Source organism: Temnothorax curvispinosus, unplaced genomic scaffold (genome assembly GCF_003070985.1).
Source record: "Temnothorax curvispinosus isolate PA1 unplaced genomic scaffold, ASM307098v1 QBEX01017734.1, whole genome shotgun sequence".
In the NCBI taxonomy this organism is placed as follows: domain Eukaryota; kingdom Metazoa; phylum Arthropoda; class Insecta; order Hymenoptera; family Formicidae; genus Temnothorax; species Temnothorax curvispinosus.
The window spans coordinates 83,826-108,130 of NW_020227514.1; the positions used below are offsets into that span (position 1 = coordinate 83,826).

Genomic DNA, 24,305 nt, shown 5'->3' on the forward strand with positions numbered 1-24,305 from the left:
ACCTGCGCCGCCAGCGTCAAAAAAGTGAAAGTGACATTTTTAATTATATACATATATGTCATATAAGACGTCGGCGTTAGGAGAAGTACCTTAATATTAAAATTTTCACATTTGGACTTTGCGTCGCAATATCTCCGCTCGTAGGGCACGTAGCGGAATATTATAAAAGAAACTCCCCCCCCCCCTAATTGGACCCCAGCTATCGATCAAGCCTACTTAGAACTTGATCCGTTCACTCGTTATCGAGATCTCAACATCTCGGGTACTCGCAACCCGTCGCGTCGCGTAAAAGAGTCACGGTCGGTCTTGCTCCGCGTGTATGTACTTGGTACGAGACACTACCGTGTCTCTTGATAAGAAGTGAAAAAAAGTATAAGAAATATATTAATTAAATATTCGAAGCAAAAATGTCACAACACACGTACATGAGTAAAAAATACATGCGCGCTTTATTTGAATAATAGAAACCGCTTGTGATAATTATATAAGAAATGAAAAAAATATAAGAAATATTATATTAATTAAATATTTAAAGCAAAAATGTCCCGACATATTTTATTTATATTTTAAGTAAATAATACACATTTTTTACATTGTAAGTAAAAAATACATAATTTATTTACATTGGAAATAAAATAAATTTTAAAATGCATTATATAATATAATTAGTATTAACAATACATAATTAATATTAACAATAATTAATTTAAAAGCTTAATATTATAAGAATTAATACATTTTTATTTGTGTTGTAAATTTTTTTTTTTTTGGAAATCGGAACAAAGTTTTTTTTTTATATTTTTCTTTATCCTATTTTTCCAATGCTAACACTACTACAATCTTTAAATGCACACCGATAACCACCTTTATAACTTATTATAATTTTATTTAAAAAAATTTTTTTTAATAAATACAAATACAATTCAACTAACGCCGATGTATCTAACCCAAATGAACTGTCAGATGATAGCCGCCATGTTATTGATTGCCAAAGTCGCCATATTCATTTACCAACTTCTTAGGGGAGTGAACCTACTGTTCTTACTTATACTGTGGTATCGATGCCTTTTTTAGAAGACTAGATTATAGTGCGCGCTTCGCGCGCGCCTTGTGATGTTATTTATTTGTTATTATCTATGCAAAAAACATTTGTACACTCAATCAATCGACTGAATCGAGACGGACCAATCGCATTCGCAATAACATGGCAACAATTGCAAACGCGATTCAGCCAACTTCAGGGTTTCATACCACTTTTATAAGAGAATAATAAAAGTAAGATTCTTGTGTGCATATAAAAATTGAATTCAAACCAAACTCCTTCAAACATTTAATTATAATAAAGAAATTACATTATTGTATAATCAATTTCTAATATAGCATTGCGAAATATTAAAGAATATATTTCGTTGATATAAAAATAAATAATTTCATTAGCTTAAATAAATTTCTACTGTTCTCGCGTATTAATATTTAGAGCATTGTATCGGCGTGTAGTAAATTGCGTTATTTATCATTTGTATCGTTTGTGTTAGATTGATCCAAAGGACAGTACGGTCATCATTTGTATCTTAAAACGGATCGATTAAATTTCCTTCAAAAGATGAATCAGAAATCTTATTTGCTAGTCAATCGCAGCTATGCTTGCGATTTTCTTTAAAAATTTTAAGAAAAGCTCTCGAGAACGCGTATCAATGGCGAAATCAAATGGATCTCGATTGTCGGAACGAGGTAGGACAAAGCATAATTGTGCGTGCCATTTTCTCGTGCTTTTAACGATACCGCCGATAAGCAACGAGCGAGAGAACTGATGAGCGAAATGATTTAATTGATTTACATGTGTACGAAATTCAAAGAAATCGCCAATTGATAAAATCGACAACACAATTAAATTTAATAAGCATTGTAATACGTAATTACAGTACCGGACAAAAATGATAATTTTAGGTAAATTTCTATATTAGGGTCTTCACCTCCGATTTGGTTCAAAATTTACATGGAGCTTCTATTCGGTCTAGAATTAGCAGTTAGGTATCGTATTTTAGAGCGCCGAAAAAGTGGTGGTCATCACGATTCGTCCAAAAGTTATGAAGCATTAAAATTTCTGTTTTCTACAATACGAAAGCAGGATACAATGCTAATATCATTCGATCGATACTTTGTTTACATTCTTCTTTATACAGCATAGATTAGTTGTTAGGTGTTGCAGTGGGTTCCGTCCCTCTGCGACGGGCTCCACCTTCAAAAAAACTAATACAACCCAACCCAATTGTTGTATGTGTGACTCACTTACACAACAAGTAGGTTGTACAACCGCATATATTTTTCCACTCACACAACACTCAACCTAAAAACATATGTGCTGTAAAAAATTACGTTTATTCTAGCTAATATTCTAGGCTGTATCCGGCTACATTTGAAATGGTTTTATCACTGATTGGACCAGCACTAAATGCCACAGGTACCATATTTGGTAAAAAACTAATTTCAGCAGAGAAACAACTATATATTGCTCTTTGGTTTATGGCTACTCCCGATTCGTACAGGTATGTAAAACCCATCTATGCTCTATACTGGTGTAATCACCACATATTTATAGCATTTTTCACTCAGTAGCATCTCCGAGATAATGACTAAAAGACAATCTTAATGATATCTTTACGATATCTTTTAGACATGTATGCTGTTTGGGACTGAGTGCCATATTGCATTCAACTGACACCATGTCTTGTAGCTAGTGCCGAATTTGTGTACCAAAATAAAAACACATTGCTGTTATGTAGTGCGCACCAATGCGGCCAGTGAAAAATGCTATTAAATTGTTTTGCGACAAGCTTCCCATTGCTTACTTTTCTGGATTGTTACAGATCCGTTTGTGTCAAATTTGGAGTTGGTAAAGTAACTGCTTTTAGGGCTGTGAGACGTGTTACCTACGCACTTCATTGCATCGCACCACGATTTATACAGTGGCCCAAAAAAGTTGTTGTTGCAGATATCATGGAACATTTCAAAAGGACTTGCGGCTTTCCAAATGACATCGATGCCATAGATGGAACACACATTAAAATCCGAGCTCCGCTAGTTGATTCAGCTTTTTATATAAACCGAAAAAGTTTTCCATCCTTAAATCTCCAAGTAGTATGTGATTCACGTGGCCTCTTTACGCACTGTTATGCAGGACAAGTAGGATCAATTCACGATGCTCGAGTTTTTAGAAACTCGCCAGTAGCACGTTTTCTAGAGATGCCTGACATATACTTCCCTAATGACTCCCATATTATCGGAGACGCTGCATATGCAATTCATCCGCACCTGTTGGTCCCATTTCGAGACAATGGTCATTTGTCGAACCGACCAAAAAATTTTAATTATTGTCTATCGTCAACAAGAATGGCAGTTGAACGTGCGATTGGACAATTAAAAATACGTTTTAGAATACTATTAGATTGTCTACCACTGACGGGTGTTAAAAAAATTCCAGAGTTTATCATAGCATGTTGCGTATTACATAATATTTGCATATTACAAAATGAGGAATTACAGGCACCTGTTCGCGACAATAACACTGACATGGGAAATGCTAAAAAAACAAGAATAATGTGCATTGCAAATGAGGCTCGTCAATTGATCGATAATAAATATTTTGATGTAATACAAAGGATTTTATATTGTTTTTTTATGAATAAACATTTTTGATTGATAAACCGACATTAGTTATGTTTAATTTTTGGTTTTATTTCTATTATATTATTCAGTCTTATGAATTTCAGTCGTACATTTCGTGTATTTTGAAATGTGAACAAAATAACTAGTATTTTAAATGTTTGTACTTTCACATTTTAAAAAATAAAAATAATTTTTTCTTAAAATTTTTTAAAAAAGCGTTTAAAAGATATCCTTTGATAGGCGAGACCTATTGCTCGTAAGCATAACGTAACATACTTTGTGAGAATTACAACCCACTTAAACCAATTTAAAACTCGTAATTAAAATAAAGTAATTAATATAAAATAAATCTTTTAAAGCTTCCAACTAGTAACGCTTAACTTTAAACATTTCTTTTAAGAAGAGTACAAACTACATTTTTTAAATAAATTGTCCTAATATGGAGACTAATGACTTCTGTACGCTTATTTGATCCTCATGCCTTTTGTCACGTTGTATTCTTCTTTCTTCGCGTATCTTTTCTTGTCTTTTCATTTCTTCTTTTTTTTTCTTCTTTTTCTATCGCAATATTGGCCAAGAACTCTTCCATAACGTTTTCCATTCGTTTTCTCTTTTTCGGCGGACCTGTAATAAAAAATACAAAAACGACTATTATACTATAATAAATAATAAAAACAGAATTAAATTAATATTAAGGCTGCGTTTGTCTTGACGCTTAAGCGCTGTAAGCCGCGATAAGAGCACTTTACACTACAAGTGTACACAAGTGAAAAGTCTTACTTTTCGATGTAGGAAATGAAATCATTGATAACGATGATCCTTCCTGATTTGGGTCCGATGGACCGTCACTTGTAGCAATTGCAAGAGGCCTAATGGACGCTTTGTCATCAAATAATGAATTCATAACCTAGTGCATGATGGGAATAATGTGTTAAATAATATACAAATATATCTTGTTGCACACCTGTGCAACAATATCGCATACAATAAATAAAATGCGTGCGCGCGTGCGTGCGTGCGTGGTAAAACATACCGAAAAAATGCCCATGAATTTCCATTATTGCCGCTCTTCTTATTCAGATCAACAATATTTTTATACGTCCGCTTCAAGCCAGCCATTTTTGATGAACATTGCTGTGCTGTTATTTCGTAGGCTGGGTTGGCTTTGTTCATCTCAGCAGCAATTTCAGTTCAAATTTTGTTGCTACGCTTGAAACCACTTGAAAACTCTTCCTCCTTTTCTCTATGCAGTTCAATTAATAAAAGTACCGCTTTGTCCAGCCATACGAATGTTTTTGACTCATCTAAAAATTAAATTAAAAAGTAAACACAAAAGATCATCAAGAAATATTAGTATATATATTATTCTTAAACTTGCATAAACATACTTTTATACAAAATTAAAGACTTGATTATAGACACTGGTTACACAAAAATAATGTGTGCATCTTACCGGCATTGTTTTTGTCAACAGCATTTTCACTTGTTGAATCTTCCAGTTCAGTTACAGGCTCGATATTATTGTTATTTACGCCTTGTGCCTTTGCAACAAAGTCCCGCAAAAATTCTGAGTCTATGAAAAACAACACAATGGTTAAACTAACGTATAACCTATACATTAAATAAATCCATGTAAAATAATACATTAACTTTACCATCCCTTGCTTTCTCCACATCTTCTGTACTTAATTATAACGTTATTACTTCGTTAGTTTCTTCTATTATAACCGGAAATTCTTGCAGTTGCTGTTCCATTGCGAAGGGACAGGTTAACGGACTTATTGGAAGAACGATTGTTCGTTCCGAATTACACATGAAGCGCATAGACCGCATAAACGCATCAGACGCATCAACTGCCTCAAGTCGAAATAGAAGTAGTCAATGCGCTGAGAGGAGTGCTAAGAATTCAGTACGGTCAGTACAATCTAGGAAATTCTCTGCGCTACCAAAGCGCTCCCAATGCGCGCATTGGCTAAATCGGAACGACTTTTTATGCAGTCTACGCGCTTCATGCGTAACTCGGAACGCACCCAGAGTCGTTCTCGTCTTCCGCGATCTCCTTCGTCTCGAGTCTCACGAACTTCCGATATTATCATTTCCGGGATACTAGGTTCTTTAACCGACACATCTGAACAGCTCGTTACTAGTGTTTTTCGCGCGCTGGGTACATCGCAGCTTGTTTCCGATGTTCTTGAGGCTCGAGAGGTGGGGGTTAGCAACGTGTCTGCGATGCGTGACGTGGCGCCTAGCACTGTCTCCGCCTCTGATCGTGCTGCTAAACCACGATCAATTATTGTTATACTTAAGTCGCGAGAGATTCGCGACTATATTCTTGGTGCGCCGTAAGCGTCGACTGACTATGCGCCGTAAGCGTCGACTGACTGTCCGCGAAGTTTTCTCTAGAGATGTCCCCGGGCACATTTATATAAATGAGCTACTTCCTACGGATATTTATAATTTGTTGCGCCGGACTCGCGTAAAGGTTAAACAGTCATCTTTTAAGCACGTATGGTGCAGAGATGGCCAGATCTTTGTCCGCAAAGACCATGGTCAATCTCCAATTCTTATCACTACTGAGGCTGATCTTGCTGAGCTTCAGTGACTCAATGTTGATTCTGGCCGTGTTCCGTCTGCTTCGCATGATTGTCTCGCGATTGCTCACTTCAATGCTAGCTCCCTTCCTGCTCATCTTGAGTCAATTCAGGCCTTTTTATCGTTTAACTTTTTTCACATTATCTCGATTTCTGAGACCTGGCTTCACTCACACATTTCTGATGATCTAGTGCGTATCTCTGGTTATTATTTGTTGCGTGTAAACAGAGAGGGCAGGGAGGGAGGTGGTGTTGCTTGTTACGTGCATGAATCATTGCGGGCGCGCGTTCTGGCGTCGTCGCCTTCGGCTTTCTTGAATGCTCCCGAATATCTCATTCTCGACATCCGTTATGGCACGCGCGAGCCTCTCCTATTTACCACCATGTACCGCAGACCTAAAGGCAAAAATTTCAGTAACTACATTGACGTGCTTACTACATTTACACATAATTATAAGAACATCATTATTACGGGTGATTTGAATTGTAACCTCCTTGCATCATCATACGAATCTAATCACCTTAGAGGCATTGTCTCACAGTTGTCGCTTAATATTGTTGAATCGCGGTCAACTTTTCACACCGGCTCCTCAGACTCATAGTTAGACGTTTTCATAGTTGACAACTTGGATAAAGTTTTATTTTTTTGAAAGTATGACGCTCCTTTTATCAATGGTCACGATCTCATTGAGTTATCCTATTCATTCAAGGTTCCGTCCTTCACTAATCGCACCTTAGTTCGTCGCTGCTACAAGAGATTTGACGAGGAAGCGTTCGTTCAGACTCTTACTTCTAAGCTCTCTACATCTTTCCCGTCTGATTTTGGTCTGACTTTTTTCACGTGATCTCTTGAATACCCATTATTCCTCTGTCTCAAATCGTTATCCTTCCTGTTCACAATCTCAATTCTCCAACATTATTTCATCCACTATGCCTGACGAACCACTTTTCAGTTTCACCGAAATATCCCACGATAACCTTCGCTCCTTGATGGTTTCTTCACCTTCTCTTTCCTTCGCCTCAGGTTACGATCAATTACCTCTGTTTCCTATTGCCTTGGCCTTTCCTGATATTAGTAACCTTTTGACCTCTTTTTTCAACTGCTGTCTCAATCTGGGTTATTTCCCATCTCTCTGTGGAAACGTGCTATACTGCGTCCTCTCTCTAAAGTTAGATCACCTACCTCTCCCTCTGAAACGAGACCTATTGCCAACTTGTGTGAACTTTCCAAGCTGTTTGAAAAAATCCTTCACCGCCAAATCGTTGATTTTATCAATTTGCACCATATTCTCGACGACCGTCAATCTGGTTATCGTAAGGGTTACTCTACCCAGTCTGCCCTTCTTAAACTATCTCACGATATTAAGAGTAGCGTTGATGCAGGTGAGGTATTGATCCTTGTCCTCTTTGACTTCAGCAAGGCTTTTGACACTGTCTCTCATCCTTTGCTTCTGTCTAAACTGAGGAAACTAGGGTTTTCTGATCTTGCCCTCAAATTAATTTTTTCGTACCTCACTGGTCGCTCTCAGGCGGTCGTTGATCTGGTTGGTGAATTCTCCGAGTGGCTATCCATCACCTCTGGCGTGCCTTAGGGATCAGTATTGGGACCGCTCCTCTTTTCCCTTTTCATTAATGACATTGGTGCGTTTCTTAGATTTACTCAACGCTTGATTTTTGCTGACGACACTCAGATTTACCGTAAGTGTCTCTTTAGTCAGTTGAATGTTGCTTTGCAGTTGGTGGCCCATGATGTCGGAGTCATCTCTGAATATGCGACCACAAATGGATTGTTTCTCAATCTTAAGAAATCCAAAGTATTAATATTCGGTAGCAAGCGTTACGTCGACCAAATTGATCTACACGATTTACCTCTCATCTCTGTCAGTGGTTCCTCTATTCCGTTTGTCTCTCAGGCTCGGAATCTGGGTGTCATTATGAGCTCCGATCTATCTTGGAATGGCCACGTCGCTCATATTTCTAAGCGGGTACACTTCACGCTGCACAAGCTTAAGTTTCACAAAAACTCCTTATCATCACAATTGCGTGTAAAACTTGTGTCTGCATTGATTTGGCCTCTGTTAAACTACTGCTCTCTTGTTTATACCGATGTTACTGATGAGCTTAACACAAAACTGCAGAGGCTTATCAATTGTACGATTCGGTTTATCTTTAATTTGAGTCGAGACGAACATATCACTCCTTACCGTCACTAATTAGGGTGGCTGTCTGTTAGAAATCGACGTCTCTATTTCCTTGGCATCGAAATGTTCAAGATACATTATGGTATGTCTCCTAGCTACCTCTCGGAGATCTTTGTCAGAGCCGAGCTCTCGATTAGACGATCGTCACGGCTGGCACTGCCTAGTACTTTCCAAATTCCCATTCACAGAACTGAGACTTACCACCAGTCCTTTCACCTAACGGGTATTTACTTATGGAATTCGCTTTCTACCGAGGTGGTGTCGTCTTCGTCTCTAAATGAATTTAAGCAGAAGCTCAATAGCTATCTATTTTTGCACTTGAGCTCGGTTCTGGTTGAGGTTCTACCTTGGGGCTATCTAATGTTTATGTATGATGTAGCGCTAGTGCGTGATGGGTGTAAGTACATCTAGTCTAAACCTTCCTAGTCACTGTACATTAATCGTCGCTACATTAAGGCTCCTGGATGGTCAGCCGAGAACTCTGCGTTGACGGTGGCGCCGCCACTCTCTCCTGTCACTCTCTCCAATGGAGAATTCTGTCTTGTGACATGTTGACAACCTATTTTGTCGTCCTTGCTATTTCTTTATTACTCGCTCTGTGCTTGTGCTCTAACGTTTAACGTATTCGTGAAAATCGTAAAATTGACCGAAAAGTAAGATTTGCATGCGGAAGTAACGTTTTCACCTCCTTTCGATAGTCGTTAAACGGTTGTTTTTCCCGTATGTTTAGGCTTTGTTTTATGGCTGTTTGTTTATTGTCGAGGGAAAAGGGTAGTTTTCGGTCAATTTCGGAAGTGTTCTGAAACGATCTATAGTGATGTTTTATTGAAATGTCTCTTTATTTGAAAATGGTACGGACGACAAAATTGGGTGTTTTCCTCGCCTCAATAGTGAGAATTCAATATGGCCGCGGTAACCATCCAGGAGCCTTAACGTCTTAACTAGTTTTAAGTATCAATGTCATTTTTCTGCGATTGTTGTTAGAGAGAGAGCACGACCGAATTCTGTTGATTTTTTTTTTCTTCAGCATTATTTCAGTTATTAATACTGTCAACAAAATTTGGTTCTGAAGCGTTTGCTGAGGTGGAAACAACATTATTACTTTTTGCAATATAGTCATTATTATTTTCATTGTTTCCCTTTTGCTCACTGCTTTATTATAGTTATCTCATCTGTACTGTATCTTTTTAGTTCTTACTTTTTCCAATTTTTGTTTTTACTTTACTCTTGTTTACTTTATGTATATCATTGTATTTTTCATCATTTGCCTAAAGTCTTGACTATGGCATAATAAACAAACTCAAACTCAAACTCAAACTCAAACTCAAACTCAAACTCAAACTCTCTCTCTCTCTCTCTCTCTCTCTCTCTCTCTCTCTCTCTCTCTCTGCTAATTCTGTGTATATTATTATACTATGTGATGGATTATATAAATTGGTATCTCAAAAACTATGCATTATAGCGCATTGTGGTTTGCGGCATTCTTTTTCTCAGCAAAAGATCTATCAAATTGAGGGGCCCCAAAAATAACATTTTTGCCAAAAATTAAAATAGGGGAGAATAAGGGAGACGTTGTCACTATTTTTTCAGTCCCGATTTTTAACAACAAAACAAATAATTTTAGTAAAATGTGATATATTGTTGTAAAGAGTGAACCCTTGGCTACAAAATTTATAAGGACATTTTTGGTCTACGTCGCTTTGTTCAACTGGTATAGAGTGAAAACGACAAAGGTGCAAAAATTGAAATGTCAAAATTGCCAGGGCGGAGTCGTCACTTCATTCTCGGACTGAATTTTAAATGAAAATTTATAATTCCGATCATGAAAAATAATAGGATACATTTTATTAATTATTTTTTAATAGAAAAATGGAAACATTAATTAAAAACACGTTAACGGAAAATAATTACAAGAAAAGCACACACACTTATGTGCTCTACGCTCACACGAAATGCACTATTTCTCGTCAGCTCTATTCTGTCATCTCTGAGCACACGCAACACATATTATTCAAGTCCACGCCGGAATCCGACCACTGGTGCTTCTTTGACTTTGATTTTCGCCCGAAGCCTCCATGATATGGCTTTGTGACGACTTCGCCCCAGAGAGATTTTAAGTTTGATCGCTCATGAAATATTAGAAATCAACAAAAATAAACAAAGTATACTGGATTTGTGTTTAGCATGCATTACTCTTCAGAATCACTATATTGAGATTTGAAAAAAAAATAATATTTAAAATATTTAATATTTTCGACGCGTAAAAAATTTTACTTTTGACCTCCAAAAACACGTTTGCCTTAATGAAAATCACAACAGCATATAATCTCACTAAACTCCGTTGGTCACCATGGGCACCATAAGTAGTGTTTACAATATTAATGACGAGTTCACACAACATACAGATTTCGATAATTGCAGTGACGACTCCGCCCCGGTCTCCCCTACACTTTTACAAAGTTCTTTTAAAACTATAACATTTTTGTTTAAAATATTTTTTCCATGTTTCTTACAGTTTTAACCGTGTATGCTTAGAAACATAAAAGTCAAGAGAATGTTTTTCAAAGGAGGTATATCTTTTCATCATCATACAAGGAAGTTCTTATTAAAAAATATACGTTACGGGTCTTAATACGTCATTTTACAATATATTTCAAGCTCATTAAAATTCACCAAGAGGAATCATGAAGAGGAATATTTGCAAGTTTTTTATTATAAAAACAATCATAGTAGATATTTCCCTCGAAAAAAGTAATTTTTGACGATGTAAAAGAATTGATTCCGCAAACAGAGAATTTAATAGAAAACCTCTTGCGACAAAACAACGCAGTCCTCACGTTGCGTCATTCCGATTGCAATAATCGCCAACCTTGCAATGTCGTCGCCGTGTTTTCTTTTTTATTGTCCAGTAACTCGCGCGGTTGACCAATCTACCTAGGAGGAAAGGCCATGCTACAGTATGTTACTGCCAGCCAAGCTCTATACAAGTCGTATTCATAAGCGAAGTAATTGCCATTCTCGCGACGTGACGCGATAACACAAATTCATCTATCATGTAATTTACACGTTGAGTTGAACATAAATTCCGTTTTGATGATAGCGAACAAGACATGCGTTTACATATGTGCGTAACATATCGTGCGTACGATTGCGTCAATTTGGGGGAAAATTCAATGTGATCAAGATCATAAATGGTACGTTAAAACTGTTGAGCTGTCTCGCCGCCTGTTTATAATTGAAGGATTGAATATAACGACACTTTTACATCTAATAAACCATTTTAGGACCTATGTTTATATAACGATTTTTTCTTATTTCTGCTCATAGAACATACTACTAAAGTTTGTCCAGAAAAACTTAAGATACCCTATATATCAAGATCAAGGTCATTGCAGAGGGGGTTCATTTAATCTAAATAATTACCCAATTTTTATATTTTGATTTAAAAAAATTGATATTTCTCAAATTGAAAACAAAATCATCGAAGGAATTTATATTCATTAACACTCTGTAGATAAAATTAAGCAAAGAAAAAAGGTAAAATAAGAAATTATACTAGGTTATTCTAAGCTTAATTCAGTAAAATCCAGAATTCCTAATTTGCAGATAAATAATTAATTCCATAATTAATAATGTCTTTCACTAGTATAATTTCCAGATCAAAATTATTAGCATGTTGAATATCACAATAGCACAGGTTGAAATATCATGCGCGCGAAAGAGAGAGAGGGGGAGGAAAAGAGAGGAAGAGAGATGGGAGAGGAAGAGGAAGAGAAAGAGAGAAAGAGAGAGAGGAGGGAGAGTCTCGATCATGAGCTTCTAAAGTACAATTTAGTCGTGATTTATCGTTAGAATCATATATCAGTCTCATTTATATTGATTACCCTTCAGTGTTGGGTACATCATAATTTTCAAGATCATTCATGAAGAACGTCCAGACATGATATCTATCAATAAAAATATCATGTGGGGAGACGAACAAACGTAGTGATTCACACAGGATTTACAAGATCAAACATAGAAGAAGAAAAAAGGTAAGCTGTGAATACTAACATTCTCTTTTATAAATCAAAACTGAACTGAACAGACTTTGACAGCGCATATTTCCATGCTAGTTTTTCTGACGTCGCTCACAATGTCAACAGTCAGAAACATTACTTACGATATCTACAGTTAGAAAAACTAACACGAAAACATTTCAAATATTTCTAAATTATTGCAGGCATTCATACGTTCGAACGTTAATAAATAAATGCAATCTTTAAAAAAAAGAAAAATGTAGTTTTTTTACGTTAATTTTTGCATAAAGATATCGACTTGTTTTTACTAGAATATACGGGATGGTATTCATTAAACATTTATTAAGCACTACACTAAAATACGATCGACACATAAGCAAATAATCATACAATTAATTTTTTTTTTTCAAGTCATTAGGATCAAACATATCTTGGTTTCCATCTTCTCTTTCTTCTTCTTAATTATAGATTTCAAACTAAGGATTGTATTACTATTGTTTATCTAGTTAAACCAGATCTTATCATATTCTAGAATATGATAAGATCTAGTACAAATTACATGTTTTGTAGGTTTTCAAATGCTCTTTATGAGCGAATTACCTTATTCTTTTATTTATTTTTTTATACGCCGAAATTTTTTATCTTTTTTTTCATACAAAACTAGTACCAGTATACTCGTACCAATATAAACACTTTTCACATCAAATAATTTTGGTCTTGTAAGAATTCTTCGTACGAAGTAATTTTGGGTTCTTTTTGTGTTATGAATTTTTTATCCTTTTGAATAGAGCAATGGCCGCATTCAGAAAACAACTGTTGAGTGAGCGGTTAGTGATTCTTTAATATGATTGGTTCTTACCTTTGGTTCTTCTCCGGATCTAAGTGTAAGAACTAATCATAATGAGCGCTCACTCAATAGTTGTATTTCCTGAACGCGGCCAATAAGAGTGAAAAATCGCATATATTTATGCGAAGCGACACACTAACAAGAGAACTGAGATCTCTCGCTTAATAGATGCTCTACAATTGAGCTAGGAAAGAATATAAAAATTGATCGAATAATTAATAGGTATTTGGTGCTTTTTTGTTAAGAAATCAATTAATTTCCCTCTTAGATTCAATTAATTGATAACTTTTTCTTATTGTCTGCAGTATCTATATTTCCAAATATACATCAGGTCAACACATTCTCAACTTTGACGCGCTGAAACCAAATCCGTTGATAAAATTGGTTCATTACGTCAGGTTTTTGGTTAAATGCCTCAAACCAAAAATATTTTTCCCAGCAAACTCTGTCAAAAGTCTAAAAGAAAAACTAAATAAAAACTCCATATTTCGCATTTTGTTAGTCGAATCTCTGAATAGAAATGGATTACAAATTTATTGAAGCTGGAGACTTTGGAGAAGATATTCAATTGAGCATAACTGAAGCTATGAATCGACCGATTAAAAAGAGAACGAAATTTGTTTCGCACTTTTGACCGGATGTTCGGAAAAAATATATTTGTTTAAGACTTTTCACATTTTTCACGTAAACTCAAAATCTTGAGATTTAATTTTCATGGTCACTGCAGTCCACACGACGCTTCTGATAAGAGATATAAACCGATCAAGAATTGAGAAAAATGTTTTCTTTTGCACTTTTTGGCTTTTTTATAAAAGCAAATATTTTTAGTTTAAGACTCTTAAGATTTTCTACAAGTAGAAGTCTCAAGCTTCAATTTGAGACCTTATTGAGGTCTGTGACACGTTCTTATTTAGATTTGAGATATAACCAATCAAAAAGTGCAAAAAATGCAATTTTTCGCACCTTTCGCTTCTATCTCAAGAACCTGACGTGATGGACCAGTTTTGTCAACAGATTTGGTTTCAACGCGTCAAAGTCCTTCGGAGTCACTCTGTCCAGTCCGAGATAGCGAGAATGATGATGAGGTCTTTGTCGGCCTCTGTTATTAATAATTTATATCGATAATTCTTTTCTTTCATGTTATTAAATTTTATTATTAGACTTTACTAAAGATAATGGCGGCTATAGACAAGATAGGCAGCTGTTACGCAGCAAAAAGTCGATTGATAGCCAATCAATCTCCCGTTTTTTCAGAGTAAATGCGTAACGGAAAATTGGTTGGTTATCACGTGTTACATAATAGTCTTTAACATTGTTATATATCTTTATGTAAAGACTACATTATAAGGCTTAGATACAATCAATAAGAAATAACAAATAAGAAATTATAAATAAAAAATCAAAAACAGAAAATTTCGATATACATATAAGAAATCATATTTCAGTACAAGGAATTATTTCTTTATTTTCTCCTTTATTATTTTATTTCAACTAAACTTTGATTAATTTAATCGACAGTCAACTAATTGAAGAAGCATTTTGTTAATAAAGAGAAAATTATTAATTTTTTGTGATTTATATAAAAAAGAAAGATTAATAAATTAATGACAACGAATTCAGTTTTAAATTTTAAGCACTTGTGTATATAGTTTGTATCAATTAAGTTAATCAGAATTTGAATGAAATCATCTTTAAACTTTAATGTTTAATACTAAATAGTTATAAAGAAAATTACAATTTGATCGATTGTTATCTTGATGTTTTCGAGATATTATCGTTTATGAAGAAAAAGAATTGTTATTTTTTAAACAACAATTATTTGAACTTACTATAGAATAATTTTTTCAACATTGTACATTATTCTAATAACAATAAGCTTTAATAACTATACTGTAATAACTATCCAGCACCTCTAGCCAACTTCTTTTCAATAAGTTTTCTCTCGATCTATACACTCTTATTGTTATGACACATGTGTAAATACTGTTGATAAACGAAAATATACATCGATATAATTTCACAGCGATAATGACATTATAATCGATCAATCATTTCACTATAATGTGAGTTTATGGATACATATGGTATCTTCTTTCATTTGGTTTTTTTTTCTTAATTCTAATGTAGTGATCGATTCTAATAAGCGGTAAATATATATAAAGTAAAAGTACAACATAAGAAAAGAATTTAAGGAGTATCAATTACTGAATAACACAGAAAACTTGGTTATATAGGTACAAAAAAAAATCGATTCTATTACAAAAAATTTGTTATTAGGACCAAATGTTAATGCTCCTATTTCTGAAACTTTCTCTTAGTCTCTGCTTTTAGTCTATTCTGATGCTCAGGATAAATATGTTCAGAATAAAAAGTCACCTCGTCATTGCGGATTCTATCTCTCGTTCTCTTTTGCACTTCAATGTGATAATGTAAATGCATATAGGAGAGCAGCACATAAACATTATTTTACGAGTCCTCGATTGATTTACAATGAGAGAAAAATCGCGTTATAGCGATCATCATACGATTGTAGCGATTCTCATACGAATATATTCTACTGTGTATACGATACGATCAATGATTGAAAAAGTTCGGGCACTGCTATTACGGCGCACTCGATATATAATATATGCGCGGGTATAGCTGCGGGACTTGCCCGCGTAACAGTATCGCGTTATGCTTGCTGCGTGTTCACGCACAGTAACGTGGATTAACTCACACAGAGCATGCTTCTTCCCTACAGTTTTAAGGCCCTCTCACAATAAAAAATACTCGTATAAAGAACCAAGGAACAGATATTATAGCGATTAGGACTAAAGCCCCTTGCACAATAGGCGATAGCGATAGCAATAGCGACAGCGACAAACTTTGTCGCTATCGCTATCGCTATTGCCTATTGTACAAGGGCCTTAAGGAATTAGAAATAAACCTGGATGCACAATCAAAAACAGAAGCAATACGGGGAATAACACAGGCAATATATTTTTAATCTATCGGAAGCCGTATACCAATGCTACATCAGCTTTATTCCTGATTTCTCATTCATAATTGTTAATATCTCTGTTCCTTGTTTCTTATATTTTTGATTGTACGGAAGCCCTTAGGTAAATTAAAAATTAAATAAAAAAATAAAAGAGATAGAAAACCGTATTATTAATTATGAGGATAGAGAAGAAAGAGAAAGAAGGTTATGCGGAAGGAGTAAGAAAAGGAGGAGAGAAATACTTTTTATATTTTAATATTAAATTATATCAATAATAATATAAATTATATCTACAGTCTTTTATCAAAAATATATATTGAAGATTTCCTTGTTCAGTTTTTTTCGTAGATTAATAAATAATCATAAACTTAAGCAATTATAAGTCAATAGTTCACCTTACATCTGTATACGTGGGTTTATGGTGTACACCCTTCCCCACGCATTCAATAAATTAAATAAATAATATTTATAATTATAATCATACAATTATTGGTTAAAGCAGAAAATACTTTGTATTCATGCTTCCTAACACATAAAATTGTATGTATATACTTTTCTATGCCAACTATTCTCTGCTTTAACAAAAAAACTGTTCAATATATTAACGATTCATTACTTTAAATGACTTTCCTTCGTTCATACATATACTATTTCCACATACATATTAGTCGTTTATGTCTTTTAATACTCAAAATAACTGCTATTTTTTCAAACTTTTTTTATTAATAATTTTTTAATAAAAAACGAGTGACGGCTCAAACCTTCTGAAGGTTACTCAGGAGCTGAGTCCCCTTTTGTCAATATTTATCCCATAAACAATATGAAAGCTTATAGTTAATGTTTTAACATACAATTTAAAGTAAAATTTTCATGTCTTGTTTTACTGTTAGACGTGATAATTCAATGGAACAATGACAAAGAAAATATGAGAAGAAAGTTTGTATAGTTTTGAAATCATAAGGTTAAATCTTTATGTTTCTTTTTTTCACTAAATTTATTGAATTAAAATATTTGAATTATATTTTCTTTATTCTTTTTTTCTCATATGATTGACATATATTTCAATCAATGCTCTAAATAAGCTCTTTTATAAATAAGTTCTTTTCTAATTTTAATTATGATTTGAAAAAGTCAGTTTCTCGCAACTTTGATTGATCGCCTAATTTCTGATAAGATTATAATTTTTAAAAACTGAATGATTAAATCTAATCTATTCATATTTCTGAAAAAATTTAAAATGTTTAATTTTTTTCATTTTTCTAATATTTATCGAATTAATGTATTTTCTAAGAAAAGAGTACATAAAGGTTAAAAAATATAATTTTACAAAAGAGCACTTCAAAACTTTTAATACTATTTGTCGTCATAATCTCACATTCCTTACAATGATTTATCCTCTTTTTCTCTATTTCAAATTAAAGCTATAAGTAGGGAATTACCGAGTGCTACCAAGTGACAAATCAAGTAAAATTTTAAAACAAATTTTTAAAAATGATTTCTTGATTATTCGTTTTTAACAAGACCGCGAAAGAATTATGTATAAGATGTCTAACTTCACTTTTTAGATATTTAGATTTACCTACATATTCAAAAATTATTTTATATAAGTGAAAATATGCAGAAAACAATCTATAACTTTTATTTCAAAAAATAAAAAATAAAAATTTTATTATTTTCAAATGTATTCTTGCTGTTTAAGCACCTATTTATTATCATCACTCTATATCATAACAAAAATGAATATTCCCGATCGTTCAGAAACATTTAACGATAATGAGATCCATATCTATCATTCTAGCAGGAAAAGTACATTATCTACGATTACTTCTGTTACTTCTATATAATTTTATTATTTGCGTTATTTATACTGCTACAGTATAAGGCAAAGTTGGTCGATTACTTTTTAATCTGTGTTGGAGAGTGTAGTTGCGCCCATAAATTTTCTGAATCGGCGACGATTATTCATGCATAACCTCACATATTTAGTTCAAGGAAGTTACTAACGATCCACGGAAACTGAAACGGTTCACCTACCGCGCTACCTTAAGCGCTATTGGTAACTCTGATTTATTTAGAACAGATAATACACAATCACATATGTCAATTTGAAAGTCTTGTGTTTTCTCGATTGCTCAAAGTATCAGTTGTTGGCAATTTATTACAAAAGTGAGTCTTAAGCCCTTTGCACAATGCCAGGCAACAGGCAATAGGAACAGGAAATAACCAAAAAATCGTTAATTACAACCTAAAAGATTCGAATGCTATGATTGGTTGGCAACAGGCAATAGACACAGAATTTCCAACGTGACGGAAACTCTGTGTCTATTGCCTGTGTCACTGTTTATTCTGCATTTATACATGATTTCTGATTTCTATTCCCTGTTCCTATTGCCTGTTGCCTGGCATTGTGCAAGGGGCTTTAGCATTGACTAGCACTTTTGTAAGCATTTTAAATTATCATATACAGGGTGTTTGGTAATAATCGCCGAACCTCTTGTATGCAAGTAGAGTGAGTTAAACCGAATAAAAAAGTCTTCTACTATTTTGCGAAATTCGCAATACTTACTAAGAAATCAATTGAAAAAGATCAGCCAATCTACTCGAGTAGAAGCGCGGCGCGCGGCGAGAAGAGACGGATGTCCCATTCTCATAGTATTGCAAATTTTGCAAAATGGTAGAAGATTTTTCTATTCAATTTAACTCACTCTATTTGCAAACAAAAGGTTCGGTAATTATTACCAAAATTTTGTATAGCATATTTGGTATATAAACTTCAATCTTGTAAAACAAATTTTCTTATTAAGAAAAGAGTTAGATCCTTGTAAACGAGACACATAGATTAGCAATAGAGAATCTTGTCTTATAAAAGTTTATTTTGAGAAAAGTAAGATTCAAGTTTTATATAACGTAAGATTCTTATGCTTAAAATAATATTAAAATTGGAATGTTTAATCGACTGAATGGACTTTAATATATGCAGCGCGGAAGAAAACGCAATGCGATGTAACTAACTGGTAGAGGGAGTCGTAATGTAAAACACATATAGCAAAGGATGAAATATGATCCTGTTACGTAAACCGTATGATTTGTGCACAGCCTTATATACGCAACGTATAGAGTCTCTTCCGCCAAGAAAGCTTCTTCGGTTCTTTGCTTTACAAAATGCAACAAGTATGTACAAGAATTCATTAAATTTTTGTCGACTTATTGTTAGTCAAGCGATGTTGCAATATCATGTAATATAGAAAATGAGTTAAAACTCGAAAATTAGGGCTTGTACAAGAAATCAATTGAGAAGAGGTAAATTTTATGTATTTTTGCTTTCTGAATCTAAAACTGTTGATAAAAGTTGAGGGTCATTGTTTATTAAAAAGTTATTAACAAAGAAAATATAATAAATAGTATGTAATTCTACGATACTATATATAAACAGTGAGTTCCGCCCTCCTGCAAAAGGCTTCACCTCCAAACTAACCTAATCCAATCGAATTGTTGTGTGGGTGAATCACACGTTACATGTATGATCACACATATACTTTTCCACACAACAATTGGATTCGGTTAGGTGAGTTTTTTGGAGAAGGAGCCACCGCAGGGGGAGGGGGGAGAGCAAAACCCACTGCATCCACGCATACACTTTTCTATTCATACAACATTCTTTCGTTTCTTATAAAAACGTGTTGAATGAGCATAATTTTATCAATATTGGAGGTGAGGAGCTGTATAAGTTTTTCTAAAAAATTACCTAATTTTTTTAATAAGCAACGACTCCAAACTAAAACCTTCACAACATTACTCAAAGTAATGAGTAACCTTGACAACATATATATTTCAAAATTATGGAAATTGGGGGGTGGCTCCCTAATACCTAATACTACATATTTACCAAATTTTTTCTGACTTTTTTGACGATATCTTAGAAAATACAAGCGACTGAAATTTTATCAACAGTTTTGGATTCAGGGGGCAAGAATATATAAAATTTACCTCCTCCCAATTGATTTCTCATATAGGCCCTAATTGTCGAATTTTATCAAAAATTAAATTGCAGATGATAAAAAGATGATAACAGTTAACAAATTTTAAGGATAGATTTTCTTATGAATTCGGAGTTAGATAAATTTAATGTTTAAACTTACAGAAAATGATATTTTTGACCTTCATCATCAATATTTTAATACGGAACAAGCAATTTCAAATTGTCGTATTAAAAATCTCTAATCTTAAAACAATTATCTATTAATTTATGTTTATGAAATGATGCGTGTGCGTGTATGCGTGTGCGCATGTGTGTACACCTACCATTTTTTGTAATTTATTTTCACTGAATATTATACTGACTTTAGTAACAGCATAAAATCAAGCATTGATATATTCGATGTTATAATAGTAACCATCCTTTTAGTAATTTAGGTTCTGCAATGGGTAAACAAGCAATTGGTAATAATTATAAATTATAATTATTTCTTGCTCCAAAATTCTTGTGGGCATTAACGACACCATTTCATCATGGCGGTCACACTCTCTTTATAAAACGCATTCTCTACTGTCACTGATTTATACATGTAAAGTATCTTTGCTTTTCTTGAACTGCATACTTTTTCTTTTTTTATTTACATTGCTTATTGACTATTGTTCTTCCAGCGATTAGTTTTATGACCATTTCGGGCAAAATCTTCGTAAATACAGATGTTTGTAACAAAAATTAGTTCACCAGGTATCGCTTTTATAATATTTTTTCTTGACTATTAATTTTTATCTCGTCGACCAAATTATTGTTACACTGAATTGTTTGTTATTTAGATTGCTTGAGAAGGACCCAATCCTAAGAGTCGAAACGTCGTAACGTTTTAATATACGTATTGCCAATTGTAGTCGAGAATAATAAACTTTTTCTGGTTTAATCATTATTGGCGGAACAAACAATTTTATTTCTATTAATTATTTCTGTTTTTCTCAATATTATGTGATAATTTCCAGATTAACGTGACTCATAAAAGCAGAAATGCCTATTTCATTCATATAAAAAGAAGTTTTCCAGGCGATATAATTGCAAGCATTAGAAGTATAATTGACGTGATATTCTGAAAGACAACTAATTTTACTGATACAAATAATACATGACGTAGCCATCATGTTCAAAATAAAAAAATGGGGGAAAGGAATTTTACATGATGCAGCTGTGTGCATGTAGCGAAACGAGCTATCATCGCAGTAATAAGTCTACACAAATACAAAAAGAGAAGAAGTGAGAGAGAGTGTGTGTGAGAGAGAGAGAGAGAGAGAGAGAGAGAGAGAGAGAGAGAGAAAGAGAGGGAGAGAGAGGGAGGGAGGGAGGGAGGGAGGGAAAGATTTACTGCTTTAAATGTTGTATTTTGGTAAAGCAGCGACTTTCTCGCGAAATAAAATATTCTCTGCTTTAAAAAAAAGACGTTTATATTAGTCGTTTATGCCTTCCAAAACTCAAAATATCTGCTATATTTTTCAAACTTTTTTTGTTTATAACTTTTTAATAAACAATGACCGACGGCTAAAACCTTTTAAAGGTCACTTAGTAGGGTGACCTTCACAACATATGTCAAGGTCAAGGTCATTGGAGAGGACGTCGCTATTATGCATAATTACCGAAAAGAGAGAGAAAGAGAGAGAGACAGAGATAAATATGATGATAGTAGCATAAAAAAATTTAACATAAGTAATAGCTTTTATTTATGCTAATAGCTTTCATCTTTATAACGCACTAATCATTATCTTCGAGAGGACAAAGTTAAGCTGAACAAGTCCCGAGTCATGTGGGAAAATTATTCTTATCAATAATCAAATGAAACAATTTTGATATGAGTTTTTAACCAATTTTGATTACAATATTTGATTTAGCTATCGCAAATAATAGTTCCCTTACGAAAGAAACACCCTAAATAACACCCAAAAAAACACAAAAAAAAAAAACACAAAAAAATAATGGCGTAATTTTGGATCCCTAAATGGCGTTTACACCATTTGAGTGTTAATGCCAAGAAAAATACCAAAAATGACACCAAAAATTTCGATGTTATTTTTGGTGTTTTTCTTGGCGTTAACGCTCAAATGGTGTAAACGCCATTTGGGGATCCAAAATTACGCCATTATTTTTTTGTGTTTTTTTGGGTGTTATTTAGGGTGTTTCTTTCGTAAAGGAACTATTATTTGTGATAGCTAAATCATAGTTCCTATTGGGGATCCATTTGGGGGAAAGTGGATCCATTTGGGGATCCGAAATTACGCCATTATTTTTTGGTGTTTTTCTTGGCGTTAACGCTCAAATGGTGTAAACGCCAATTGGGTATTCAAAATTACGTTATTATTTTTTGGTGTTTTTTGGGTGTTTTTTTAGGTGTTATTTAGGGTGTTTTTTTCGTAAGAGTATATATTTCATAAAAAACAATATATATATATATATATATATATATATATATGTATATATAAATTATAAAATGCAAGGTTAAAACTTTGACTTTTTATTATGAAGTCACATTATACACATATAACTTCGAATTATACATAAATATAGATAAACCATACATACTCGTCACTGAGTAAAAATGGCGATCATGCGACTCTGACGCCGCGTCCATTTACCGACTTTGACTATAAGGGTGCATTCGGGGAGCACGCTATTAGCACAATTATCGTCCAAAACTGTTCGAGGAGACGCTTTGTGGCGCTGTGATATACGATGATGACGTCACTGTAAAGGCAGCGTGACGTCATCACTCGCGCTATTTTCGCTAATATTTTCGAGGTGAGGCACGAAATACTATTGGCGCTTAAGTTGCGTTCGGGGAGCTTGCTATCGCTGTCGCGCTATTGGCTCTTCGAACAAAGTTCGTAGCGTTTGCGTTTATAGCGTTAATAGCGTCTCCCCGAATGCACCCTAAATATAGCAGATACATACATATGTGTGACACCGGATATGCCTTCGCTTTGTGGTGTGTGTTGGCAGCATGTGGAGGAGATCGGGAGATGCGCGGGGCCTGTATTCCGTTCCTACCTACCGATAAACATGGCCGACCAGGGGCCATATTCTGTTCCGCTAAAATCTGCTTACCGACAATTGTCGGTAAACGGATTTTAGCGGAACAGAATATGGCCCCAGGCCGACGCCGTTAACGACACTGACGACGAACAGAATATGACCCCTGCGCATGCGCTAGCAGCGCATCCCCTCCACATGCTGCCAACGCACACCAAAGCAAAGGCACATCCGTGTGCTATCGAGCGTCTAAATCATTAGTTCAAACAAATAATTAATGTAAAATAAATATTCAATAAATGTTAAAAAAAAATTTTTTACAATGAATTGTACAAAATGTATAAAATTAATGAAAAATAAATATTAAAAAAAACATTTAAAAAATATCTGCTACTTGGGTATATATATATATATGTTATAGTCAAAGCCCGAAACGCAGGTATTCCTAGGATTGACTAGCCAATCCTGGGGAACGACCAAGCGTCTTGGTCAAAGCCCGAAATAAGTTTTACGTTTCGGCTTTTGACTAGTCAATCCTAGAAATAACTAATAAAGGCTGGTTAAAGTTAGAAACTAAAGAAAAGTCACTTCGGCATTTGACTAGTCAATCCTAGGAATAACTAATACGGCTGGTCAAAGTTAGAAACTAAAGAAAAATTACTTCGGACTTTGACCAGTCAATCCTAGGTGTAACTTAATTCGGACTGTGTGACTGTTAAATAAAATCAAGATTTTTTTACTAAATTAAGTTTTTATTGTTAACATAATGTAGCTTTTTATTTAGTCGGGGGTCATTGTTTATTAAAAAGTTATTATCAAAAAAAGTTTAGAAAATATAGCAGCTATTTTGAGTATTGGAAGGTATAAATGATTAATATATATGTCGAAATGTTCACGCATACACTTTTTTTTTTAGTTTTGTTTGACGCGCTTTAAACACTTAAATACTTTTAAAGCGCGTCATCTAACCTATGTAGATTAGTGAC

At 34.1% G+C, this 24,305-nt stretch overlaps 2 protein-coding genes and 1 long non-coding RNA gene across 8 annotated transcripts in view; 1 reads left to right on the top strand and 2 right to left on the bottom strand.

Annotated features, from left to right (window-relative positions):
* LOC112467654 (cordon-bleu protein-like 1) overlaps positions 1–24,305 on the bottom strand; it is a 160,362-nt gene that overhangs the window by 83,370 nt on the left and 52,687 nt on the right. The window contains exon 1 of one of the 3 annotated variants that reach the window (XM_025036357.1): positions 23,242–23,384. The exons of the other annotated variants lie outside the window; for them this stretch is intronic. Within the exon in view, the coding sequence (XP_024892125.1) occupies positions 23,242–23,243 (2 nt within the window). The 5' untranslated portion in view covers positions 23,244–23,384. Of the gene's footprint in view, positions 1–23,241; positions 23,385–24,305 lie in introns of those variants that run through there. 3 annotated transcript variants of the gene reach the window in all.
* Positions 1,443–3,700, top strand: LOC112467655 (putative nuclease HARBI1). Its single transcript, XM_025036359.1, has 2 exons — positions 1,443–2,546; positions 2,868–3,700. Exons 1-2 carry the CDS (start codon positions 2,422–2,424, stop codon positions 3,694–3,696), a joined length of 954 nt encoding a protein of 317 aa, XP_024892127.1. The 5' UTR covers positions 1,443–2,421; the 3' UTR covers positions 3,697–3,700.
* LOC112467656 lies at positions 3,708–8,954 on the bottom strand. 4 transcript variants are annotated; one of them, XR_003042290.1, is made up of 5 exons: positions 8,127–8,954; positions 5,120–8,056; positions 4,700–4,970; positions 4,447–4,573; positions 3,708–4,290 (listed from the first exon to the last, which is right to left on the bottom strand). It is a non-coding gene; the product is annotated as an uncharacterized LOC112467656 (long non-coding RNA). The 4 variants fall into 4 exon arrangements; XR_003042291.1 differs by having other exon boundaries at positions 5,120–6,653; positions 6,779–8,954; XR_003042292.1 differs by having other exon boundaries at positions 3,711–4,290; positions 5,120–5,239; positions 5,322–8,954.